Source organism: Peromyscus maniculatus, chromosome 20, assembly GCF_049852395.1.
Source record: "Peromyscus maniculatus bairdii isolate BWxNUB_F1_BW_parent chromosome 20, HU_Pman_BW_mat_3.1, whole genome shotgun sequence".
In the NCBI taxonomy this organism is placed as follows: domain Eukaryota; kingdom Metazoa; phylum Chordata; class Mammalia; order Rodentia; family Cricetidae; genus Peromyscus; species Peromyscus maniculatus.
In genome coordinates this window covers 61,370,269-61,382,622 of record NC_134871.1, presented here as the reverse complement: position 1 = coordinate 61,382,622, position 12,354 = coordinate 61,370,269, and the positions used below count along the sequence as shown (strand labels likewise).

The 12,354-nt window shown below is 39.7% G+C and overlaps 1 protein-coding gene across 1 annotated transcript in view; it reads right to left on the bottom strand.

Annotated features, from left to right (window-relative positions):
• The window catches only part of Muc19 (mucin 19, oligomeric), a 171,016-nt gene that overhangs the window by 60,398 nt on the left and 98,264 nt on the right, over positions 1 to 12,354 (bottom strand). The window contains exons 66-70 of the mRNA XM_076555688.1: positions 10,930 to 11,001; positions 6,766 to 6,831; positions 4,629 to 4,712; positions 3,942 to 4,013; positions 744 to 839 (exon numbers count right to left, since the gene is read on the bottom strand). Coding sequence (XP_076411803.1) covers positions 744 to 839; positions 3,942 to 4,013; positions 4,629 to 4,712; positions 6,766 to 6,831; positions 10,930 to 11,001 — 390 coding nt within the window. The remainder of the gene's footprint in view (positions 1 to 743; positions 840 to 3,941; positions 4,014 to 4,628; positions 4,713 to 6,765; positions 6,832 to 10,929; positions 11,002 to 12,354) is intronic.

The following is a 12,354-nucleotide window of genomic DNA, read 5'->3' as shown; positions in this document are numbered from 1 at the left end:
GTGTATGAAATGAATTGTTTTTGTAAAGTTTGCAATCTCTTCTCATGGATTCTTTGAACACAGACATTATAATATTAATGGGGATATGAGATTAAAGGCAATTTCCAGTCTTTTGGACTTGTAACAACACAGGAAAAACAGTGTGAAGATTCTCAGTGGAAGCCTTGATGCCAACTGCCTTCTTATTGCAATATCCTCAGGTCCACTGCCTGGAGTTCCCCTATGAGCTGTCCCACTACCTGCTACTCCCTATGTGTTTGAACCAGCCGCTGCAAATGTGAGCTGTACCTGCTCCCTGACTCGTGCCTGGAGCAGCAGAGGAGCAGCAGGGAGAACAGTGTTTGATGCACCGACTAAATGATTCAGAGAACAGTCTCAGGACATTCCATAGTTTCGATTGTGTCTCAAATCCTATACTGCCACCCTGTCACCTTCTCTTGATCTTAATCTCTCACTTCTATCTTGCTAAAATCTGTGTTGTGACTTGCCACATCCGCCCCTGAGACTGCAGCATGGGTGGCCCCCTCTTCCTGCTGTTCCAGATGTTTCCTCTGCCTCTTCCTTAGGTAACTACCATATCAACAGACACTCCTACTCTGCAGTGGTTTTAAGCAACTCAAGTCAACATTTTAATCGTCTTATGCATTTCCACGTTTTGCACACCCACCCCATCCTCCACAGTTTGGATGTCTGCAATGTCCAATGCACACTAACTAACTAGTAAGATGCATGTTCTGACTCACCTGAGGTTCCTGCGCTTGTCCCTTCAGAGCTGTGTTCCCTGGGTGTGCTACCTTCTCCACTTCCAGACACTGGTGTGGTAGAACTTGCTCTTTCTCCTTAGTCAAAGCAAAAAGGAATGTTTAAAAGTCATGTGTCCATGCCGGGCGGTGGTGGCACACGGCTTTAATTCCAGCACTCAGGAGGCAGAGCCAGGCGGATCTCTGTGAGTTCAAGGCCAGCCTGGGCTACCAAGTGAGTTCCAGGAAAGGCGCAAAGCTACACAGAGAAACCCTGTCTCGAAAAACAAAAAAAAAAAAAACAAAAACCAACAACAACAAAAAAAGTCATGTGTCCTCACAGTATTCTGAAGCTAATATTATTTTTCCATTTATCAGACTCTGGGAAGTACCTTGCTCCAAGGGCCCTATTGGTAAACACCAGAACTATTGACCAAATTCTACTCCCAGGACTTTGTTCTATAACCTGAGTTCCTCATTTGATATGTGGAAAAACAATAATTTATAAAGTTTCTGGTCTATGATAGACAGATACTCTGCAAAGTAACAACTACAAAACCCAGATACAAGTTGTTTAATTCAGACTATACAATGTCCATGCCATTGTTCATGAGTATTACCTGAAATGCAACAACTCCAGATTCTGATTCTCTTCTCCACTTCCTGCTCATTATGGGCAGTGTTGCACAATTGTAGGAGCTCATGGACAAGCTTTGAGCACTCTGCTGAAAATCCCTGTGCTACCCATCTACTCACCTGACAATAGCCAACTAAGATGCCAAGTCACCCAGCAACTGATGTAGACCTTAATTACTATCTAAATGGTCATTACTTCAAATATTTAGTGATTTTATCAGTTTGATTGAAATAAGATATTTCCTTAATTTTGGTGTACTACATAGATTATATCTTTCATCCCAGTAGTTTTAAGGTAAACAATAGCATGTTCAAAACACTATTTTGTCATAAGTTCCACAAAAAGAAACTTGATAATCAAAAATAAGCACAGGACAATTAAAACCGTGCCATTAATAAAGTAATCAATTTATCATTCATATGAATAGATGATAAATATGGTTTGGTTGGTCTATGAAAACTTCATTTATCTTAAAAGCACTAAAAACTATTAGTAGAGTTCACACAGGGCAGTGAGTAGCAGCTGTCTTCTGGAACTCCATTCTGTCATTACATTGGTTGGAATGTAAATAGGGAGAAAGTGGGCAGAGTAAAGAAGCCAGAACGGATGCTCTGGATTTGTGTCAATTGCTTTAATACCTTGTGAGTCACTCCACTATATCAGCTAAGGCAGGTAAATGGGGGTATATGTAATTCAACTAGCTTACACAGGGCCCCGCTTCAGACTGTCCAGGAAGCACACACTGAATAACACTGTCTCTGGGCTGCATGATGCAAGTGGCCTGCATAATGAAACAGGCAAATTGGAAGCAAAAGAAAAGAAGGCAATTGATTGCAAGAAGAATATTTGTGGCCTTGACGTAGTTTGTCTTTGATCAAATTATTTATTCTTGAATAATGTCATTGATACTCTATTCCTAGCAATGGTTAAGTTAGTCAGTAATGTAGATTCTGAGGCATACTCTCTTGACTTGGGCCAGATAAGAACTGCTACAGGCTCAGAGCAGTAGAACATGGTGCAGCCCCTGAGGCTGAAGAGGCCATGTTCTGATCCTATCATTACCAGCATGAAGACTTTATTTTTATTATTTTCTTATCTCATGATAAATAAATATCATAGCACATATTGGAGTGGTGTTAATGTTGACTGACTTGTAACATTTCAAACTTATTTCAAAAGAAATTAGAAATTGCAATGGGTTGTAATCCTACCATTGAATTAGAAATAGTTCTTATTGAATATTTCCCAACTCTCTCCTATTAGTAACCACTTTCTATACTTTAATCTACTTATGGCTCTACTTAGACTAAAATTACTACTGAGTTGAAATACAAGACTTCTGCTTACAGAAATACCATGAGGAGCACAGTAATTGCCTCATATCTTTGTATCACTTGCTTTGAAGGTTATTAGAGATGTAATCCTGTTGACAGTTTCTAGTGTAATACTTGGCAATATCCTGAAGAAATTAATAAACCAGGCTATAAAATAATTTAAAATGTTTAAATTAAATTTAAAATAATTTAAAAATGTATGGGGCTAGAATAATGGTCACTGGTCCCCATCACCCATTTCATATAGCTCACAACCACTTATAACTCCAGATCCTAGGTATCCGTTGTCCTGCTTTGGATTCCTAGGGCACATTATGCACATGTCATTATGCATATATATATATATATTGATAGATAGATATAGATATAGATATAGATATAGATATAGATGATATAGATAGATAGATATAATATTTAAATAAATGAGCATTGTGCTGACTATGTATACGTGGGATCTTGTAAGTCCAGTGTGGTACACTTTCAAAGGCAGCTACTGGGCAGGCTATAATACATACATTTTGACTGTTTTAGTTGGATAATCACATAAGGCTGATAACAGGTGAAAAATATCTGGAGAGAATTGTGACACCAGTTCCTTGGCTGGAGTAAGGATTCTTTTCCCTTCATTTAATTTACCTGCTGGGAGTACAGGATCAAAGATACTGAGGCTCAGTATAGGCATTGTATCTACACTACCAAACAGGGAGGTGATGGGAGGTGAAGTTTCCATAGACTATGAGAAAACAACCAAGGGGCCACGTATCTAAAGTCGTCTACTAGAAGACCTCATCTTGCAATCACTCTTTCCATGACTTTTTTTTTTGAGACAGGGTTTCTCTGTGTAGCTTTAGAGCCTTTCCTGGAACTCACTCTGCAGCCCAGGCTGGCCTCCAACTCACAGAGATCCACCTGCCTCTGCCTCCCCAGTGTTGGGATTAAAGGCATGTGCCACCACTGCCCAGCTCCATCAAAATTTGAGTAAACAAATTCTCTGATTTCTATGCCCAGAACTCCCTATATATTTTAATAAAAATTTCTAGCAGATTTCTTTTAGCTTCATTTTTATTCAAAAATCTATCTCTTTGCATCGTGAGTTGGGTCAACTATATCTGTGTATTCATGTCCATACATTTTTATCAACTGCAGTTCAATGAAATGCACAAGGTATGGACAAAGCACTCTCCATTTTTCAGACAGCCTCTGCCTCTCCAGGACACAGCCTCCACTCACCTGTGTTGCCTTCAGTTGAGGTCAGCTCACTGCTTGGGGATCTAGTCGTTCCAGCTGATGGTCCAGTTGTTCCTTTCAAGACACACGATGTTATGACTGTGACAACGTAGCAGGCCAAGGTGGTCTCTGCTGCCTAGTATCTTATTCATTTGTGGGTACTTCCTACTTCAGCTTCAGTCTTCCCAAATCATGAACCTCACATCTCATAGGAGGCTTTGAATCCTTTGCTGGACTTTTTTTTTTAATTTTCAAAAAATAAGATTAGCTTTTGATCCCTGGGACAAGTTGCCTGTCAGAAACAACTGGATGTTTCAGATATATGCCCACCTAGGCCCCTTTTCCATAGCTCCACAATTAATGGTGTTGTGAAGGACACAGTTCTGAATTTTTTTCATTGGTGCTAACTTGTAGCTGGCAGAGAAAGCCATGATGTCCAAACTCAGAGTCCCTAAACTCAGGGCAGGACTCTCGGGATCATCATGACCCGTAAGCACACACAAGAACCTAATGATGACATAAGGTTCTAATGCAGTTCTCCTTCTGCTACTGCCTGACATATAGAGCAGGAACTGGGCTTCCTGTCCCTGAGACAGACATGTTCTTCCTACCGTCCATGGATATGAGTGAAAACATATGCAACCCTTTGCTTGATTTCTGAAGACTCACAGCCTTTTCTCTTTTACTCACCTGATTTGCTGTTGGCAGAGGTTGAGGGCAGGTTGGAGGAGACTCCAGGGGTGGTAGTGTGGCCTGAAGGCACAACTGTGCTCCCTAAGTCCAGGAAAACATGGATAGTACTAGTGTTATTCATGGCATTATTAGGTGTTAATAGATTTTTAGAATAAGGTACAAATGGCAGTTCTACACACCCCTCCCAAGCCCTTTATTCAACTACTCTTTCAATTTGATTATGGGCCATCATCTGTTGCATCAGGAACATGAGGGGGTGATAAGGACGCACTCCAGTCTACCGTCTCTTACCAGAACCTGGGGGTGCTGTACTTGCAGCTGAAGGGGTACTGCCACCTGCCATACCAGTGGTTGTTCCAGATGATCCCTTGGATGTGCCTGGTATTTATTGTGATGAAGAAAAGAACCGTAAGTGTATTATCCCATTGTCTAAATGAAGCACATTTTCATTATTCATTCATCAGTAGACAGACATCTAAGCTGTTTCCATTCCCTGGCTAATATGAATAGAGCAGCAATGGACATGGATGAGCAAGTACCTCTGTAGTAAGATGTGAGTCCTTTGAAAAAATGTCTAAGAATCAAGCTGGATCACATGGTTTTGGAGGAACCTCCACATTGATTTCCACAGCGGCTAAACCAGTTTGCTGTCCCAGCAGTAAATACATGGTCCCCTTCCCACTATCCCTATCAACATTCGTTCTCATTTTTTATATCTTAGCCATTCTGAACAGGGTTAGACAGAATCTCAATGCAGTTTTCATTTGCATTTCTTTTAAGGATGTTGAATAAATGTAAAAATACCTTTTAAGCATTTGCATTGTATATTTTGAAAACTCTCTGTTTAACTGGGTTGCTTGTTTCTTGGTGTTTAGTTTTATGAGTTCTGGGTATAGTCTCACTACCAAACTTCTGTTAGACATATAACAGATTTAAACCTAAAGAAATATGTTGATTGTGAACAGAAACATACTACATTGTTCCCTCTCAAAAGTAAATGTATCAAAATCAATGCCATCTTAAGTTTATATATTGATTATATTATATGTGTGTGTATATATGTATGAATGTATGTATACATATTCTATATACTCATTCCTTTAAAATCATATTCATTAAGTATAAAACATATCAAATGAGTTGCCTATCCATTGATGAATGGATACTGAAAATCCAGTATATATACAAAATGGAATAGTGCTCACCTCTCATGAAAAATGAAGGGGAAAATTAATTTTAAAGTAACAGATTAAATGAGAATATATAATATTAAACCAGGTCACACAATCTCAGAAGGCAAAAAACCTGCATGTTTTTCTCTCCTCATTGGGATCTGGCCAATGAAATGTGCATGCATAAATATAAACAAATGTTCACATGGGTACAGTATGACATGAAGGAAAGAGAGCTGGAAATTCTGAGTGAAAGGGGATGAGAAAGGATGGAAGGCAGCGAATAAAGGTTTTAAGGAAGAGGACATAAATCCAACTGTATTGCTAGTTCTAATTCTCTCACAGATTTCTGTTTTAGGTGATAGATAGTGAACATACTATGTTTGATGCTGAAACTGTAAAATTTAACGTGAAACACTACAGCTTCCAGTGGAATGTCTGTTCTAATTGTATAGGGGTTCATTGAGTTGTATAGACATTGGGTCAGGTTACTTTGGGTGTCTTGATATTTTGATTTATCAGCAAAGGTTTCAGTATTAATATTTAATATGACTTAAAAATTAAAACATAGTGAATGAGTAATGTCAAACTCATCACTGACAGAAGCTTATGATGGAGGAGGGTGGTAGTGAGCATTTCTGCATACAAGACTGCTTGTAACCTTATACATTAGATTCTTACTTCACAATTGCTAATTTTTCTTAAGTAAAAATGATTTCCTTTCATGACAGATTTGACCCTAAAACAGTGAGCAGGAAAAAAAAAGAAAAAAGAAAGAAAAGTAAAAAATCAAACCCTTTCTACCTTCTTTGGTCAGGAATTTATTCACAGAAAGAAAGGTGAATACTAGTGTCTGACATCTGTGACAGTGGTCAGCTTCCCCACAAAAACTCATCCTACCTCATAAGTGAAATGCTCACTTATCGGCTGCCTGCATGAACCCTGCTCAGATCACTATGTACCTGCGATTTCAGATGTGTTTTCACCAGTAGCTCCGGTGCTGGCTGCCTGTGTTCCTCTACTTGTCCCTAAGGGAATAAATATGGTTTTAAGGTCACAATGATGGCTACAAGTCTCCCAAGGCAATAAGTTCTACAGTGTGGTCCTTGGTCACCTTTCCTGCAATACATTATCACACACATTTCTAGGCAACACTTGTGTTAGACCTTGCCAGAGTCCACAAAAAAATTCCTGTCTTGCCTGGTGGGTTTTCAGTGGTAACTCCTGTGTCAGGACCCTCAGGCGTGGTCTTCCCCTCTGCTCCTTTGGTAACTCCCACAGACTGTCCTGTTGTGACTGAAAAGCAAAGGACCCATGCTAGAAACAAGTACTAGCTCTCAGAAGGGAGACATAGAGAGTTCAAGACCAAATATCATGATGTGAACATGTTCATTTTTCATATAATATGGAGGAATCATGGCTAGGGTTTTTTATTCTGCATGGAAATATGGTGGCCTACCTCCTTTTTATTCATCTATTTGAATCCAGTACTCATATGCTTATTGAAACCAACTGGGACTTTCAGATATATTTCTGCCTGGGTACTTTATATAAGAAAACACATTTATGGCTGGAGAGATGGCTCAGAGGTTAAGAACACTGGCTAGGTTCAATTCCCAGCAACCAAATGGTGGCTCACAACCACCTATAATGAGATCTGGTGCCCTCTTCTGGCCTGCAGGCATACATGCAGGCAGGATACTGCATACAGAATAAATAAATAAATCTTAAAAAAAAAAAAGAAAAAGAAACACACATTTAATAACCATGATAAAGAAAACATTCAGAATGTTTCTACTTGATATTAACTAACTTAGAGCCAGGACAGTAAACGTTAGCTCTCATGACTCAGTGGCCTTAAGCTTCAAGAAAGGAATCAGGGCCATCATTGCCCAAAGTACACATTAGCAACCTAATTATGGAATAATAGAAACATTAACTAATGCAAGCATCTTTTTGATACTAGCTCCCTTTCTATAAATATATAAGGAATTCCTGCATCCCCTAATGAATAAATGGTGATATCACTAGCCCCTCATTTGTTACCTGAGGACCCATAGTCTTGTAATATACATGCCATTCTTACATTCTATATAAATAAACAGAAATTAACAGCTCTCCATATGATGGCTGAGAACTCATAGCCTCCTCTCTTTACTTACCTCGTTTGCTGCTGGCAGAAGCTGTGGATTGACTGGAGGTCTGCGGGACAGTAGTGTGTCTTGAGGATGTCACTGTGCTCTCTAGGACAGGAAAACATGCATGTTGGAGAATCATGTGATTCCATACATCCATATTTATATGAATGGACTTGCAGGATAAAACACGAGAAGACAGAGAAGACACATGCTACACCACATCCAAAGCCATGAATTTCAGTCACACATACAGTGCAATTTTCCAGACCATCACCTGAGGCCGCCTGGGAATTGATGAGGAAATGAGACATCTCCAAAGGCTCAAGAAAGACTCTTACCAGATGCTGGGGCTCCAGTCCTTGCAGGTAGAGCGGTGCTGCCCCCTGCCTCTCCAGAGGTGGATGCTGAAGTTGTCCCAGGTGTGCCTGTTGATTATCATAATTAAAAAATAAGTAAGAAAAATTAAAGGGAGGTTTTTCTTTTAAATAAGAATTGAAATGGTCATTTTTCCTCCTTGCAAAACGAAAATCTCTACTCTTACAAAAAGTTCAAGGCCAACTTCTTTCTAAAGAGAAATCCATTAATTTGACAACATGCTGATTTCGTGAAATATTCATCAATTAGTACACATAATAATTGTTATTTTAATGTGAGACTCCTGGCAGTCGGTCTTAGATTTATCCCTGGTGCATCAACTGGCTTTTTGGAATCCACTCCTGAGAGTGGAATTCCTTGCTCAGCCTTGGTACAGGGGGAAGGGACTTGGGCCTGCCTAAAATTGATGGGCTAGACCATGGGGGCCTTACCCACTCCAAAGAGTGGATGGGGGTAGGGTAGGGGGTTCAGGGGGTTTGGGAGAAGGAGAGGGAGGGGGAAATGCAGTTGTTATATGAAATGGAAAAAAGAATTTAAAATATAAAAAAGGAAAATATAATAATTATGGAGATAAGTGAAATTCCTCATGGAGGAATGCTGATGATTTTAGAACTGACTTAAGACCCTGTGAGCATCTTTGTCCACCAGACTGCTCTCTACCATACTTTTAGCCTCACATGTCTCTTGATTGTTGATTTTATAAAAAAGTAACATGAAGATGCATGTCATCTTGGAGTCCCTATTATTTAGTAAATAATGTGTGCTTAAAATGATATAAGACACAAAATTAAATACTTGGCAATAAATATAAAAACTTCTGCAAACTTGGTGTGGGAATTTTTATCACTTGGCACACATTTCCTGGGCATATCTCTGAGAAAATTAACAGAGAAGGAAATCCCAATGTACAGGTAGGTGACAATCAACTGTTTGTGCTAGCTCCATGTTTCTATGGGAACAGCAATGTTTCTTAAGGTCACAGATAACAATGGCCTCAGAAGCCTCCCAAAGCATTTCAGAGTTGACCTCATGTCATGAAGTTCTACACTCTGCTCCTTCATCACCTTTCCTTCAACTAATGATCACAAAGAGTTCTGGACAACACTAGCATGAGTCCCTGACACAGACCACCATTGAGATCTTATCTTGCCTGCTGGACTTCCAGAGGTGACTTCTGTGCCTTGGGTGACAGGTGTGGCCTCCCTGTCTGTTCTTGTGGTAACTCCCACAGATTGTGCTGTTGTGCCTGCAAAGCAAAGGATCCATGCTGGAAACACTTACTAGTCCTCAGAGGGGAGACAAGGAGAGGTTCAATTCTACACCTCACTCAGTCAATAAGCCTGTACTTTGCCCAGCAGCCTGTCTGTTTCACCTCTACCTGAAATTCCTGTTCTAACTAGATTTTAGCACTGCTGCTGGATTCCCTGGGTGTGCTGCTTCCTCTGTCTCTTGTGGGTTCGTCAGGAACTAAGGATCCTGAGACACGAATGACATTTTTATCTTCCTTAGGAATAATGACACAAGTAAATTGTCTGGCCAGGAAACTTAACCTTCCCAACTGTTGGATAAGTTCCCATGAGCTGTTATGTTGTCCTTGTAGCTGATAGCAGACGCAGGACCCAAACTGAGCTTTTGCATCCGTGGAGACTAACCTCTCCTTTGCTCTCAAGGATCTCTGGCAAAACAGTAACATGACAAAATTCCAAAGTGTGTTAGACAAATACTTCCCCAAATCTGGAGCTATCTCAATCTCCTAGGACAATACCTACTGTCCAGGCATTCCTTTATAGACTGAATACTCTGGAAATGTCCCCAGGCATGAGGATTTTGATGTATCTCTACTTCCCCTCTTAAGCCTGTCTGTCCTTCTACTTAAAATGTGGAACATCAGCCAGTTTCATATGATGAGAAGGAAAAAGTCCAATGATTTTTCTGTTCAATTATGTCTACCCTTTGAAGCCAGTGTCATGTTGTCAATAGCCTTGGCTTACTGCCCCAGGGAGAAGAAAGACTCCTAAAAATGTGATGTCCTCTCCTTTACTTTAGTCCTTGTATGTCAATGTAAACTTTGTACTTTGATTTAAATGAGCTGAGTAATGGTAAGGCAATCCACTTTATCAAAACCCATGACTTCCTCACATCAGTCAGTACTCACTTGACTTGTCTGAAGGCTGGGGCGATTCACTGCTTGGGGCTCCAGATGTTTCCCCAGCTGATGGTGTAGTAGTTCCTTTCAATGTGAGCAGTAATTGATTATCCGGGTGTTTGATACAGGGGTACAAGTCAGGATGCTAATGCTTTTAATTATCTTCCTTAGATTCCTTCATTATATTTTATTTCCATTTTTTCAACAAGTGATCACAAGTACTTAGATGACCCAGACCATCCTTCAGAGAACACACTGACTTTTTGGATATGAGGGAACTTGTACATATTGACTTGTTTGACATTAAGACACTGTAGTTCTGTGTCAAAGCTCATCATTCTTATCAGAGCCTGTAGTAGGGACCTTAAGGATCTCTCCAGACTCCTATTTTCAGCTTATTTCTTAAAAATCTCTCTCTGTATCTTCTACCACTACATGAGCTTTTCCAGGTAACAGCCTCAACTCACCTGCACTGACTTCAGATGGTGTCTGCTCACTGCTTGGGGATCTAGTGGTTCCTGCTGACGATCCAGTGGTTACTGTCAAAGAAACACAATGTCATGAATGTGAGCAGCAGTAGAACACACTACTCTGTGATGTTCATCATCTTACTTAATTAATGTATAGTTCCTGTTGCTACTTCAATCTTTGTAAATTTCATATGATATGGAGGAAGCTTTGTTAGGCTCTTTGAGCCTGCATGGAAATATGATGGTCTACCTCCTTTTTATTCATCAACTTGAATCCAGTACTCATATGCTTATTGAAACAAACTGGGTTTTTCAGATGTATTTCTGCCCTGGTACTTCATATAAGAAAAAAAAAAGTTAATAATCCTGATAAAGGAAACATTCAGAATGTTTCTACTTGATATTAAGTAACTTAGAATCAGTATAATAAGCATTAATCTTCATGACTCAGTGCCCTTAAGCTCCAAGGACCATCACTGTCCCAAAGTACACATTAGCAACCTAACTATGGGATGAGATAATAGAAACATCAACTAATGCAGTCCTCTTTCTGATGTTAGCTCCCTTTCTCTAAATAGACAAGGAATTCTTGTATTCCTTTATAAATAAATGGTGATATAGCTAGACTCTCATTTCTCACCGGGGGCTTCATACCCTTATAATATACTCGTTATTTCTGCATTTCCATATAAGTAAATGGAGATATATTAAGTCCCCCATTTGACACATGAGAACTCAGAGCCTTCTCTCTTTTACTTACCTGTTTTGCTGCTGGCAGAGGCTGGAGATAGACTGGAGGAATGAAGGGTGGTTGTGTGGCCTGAAGATGACACTGTGCTCCCTACAACAGGAAAATATGCATGTTGGGGACTCATATGATTCCAGACATCCTCATTTATATGAATGGACTTGATGGATAAAACATGAGAAGACACATTCTTCTACCACATTCAGTGCCATGAATTTTATTCACATATACAGGGCAATTTTCCAGACCAGATCTGAGGTAGCATGGGAATGCACAAGCTGGTAAGATATCTCCAAAGACTAAAGAGTCTCACCTGAACCTGGGGCTCCAGTACTTGTAGGAAGAGGCGTGCTGCTCCCAGTCCCTCCCAAGGTGGTTCCAGATGATGCCCCTGGTGTGCCTAATATTTATTGTGGTTAAAAAAGATAAAGAAGAAAATTGATAGGGAGATTTTCTTAGGAATAAGAATTAAAATAGTCTTTTCCCCCCTCTTATGAAGTGAAAGTGTCTACCCTTATCACTTTAATGACAAGTTCTTTCTCAAGGGAAATCAAATAATTTGACGACATTTTGATTTCTCAAAGGAAATGAAATAATTTGGATGTTGAAACTAAGAGGAATTCAGATATCCCCATTTGTATGAATGGTACTGAATAATAAAACATGAGAAGACA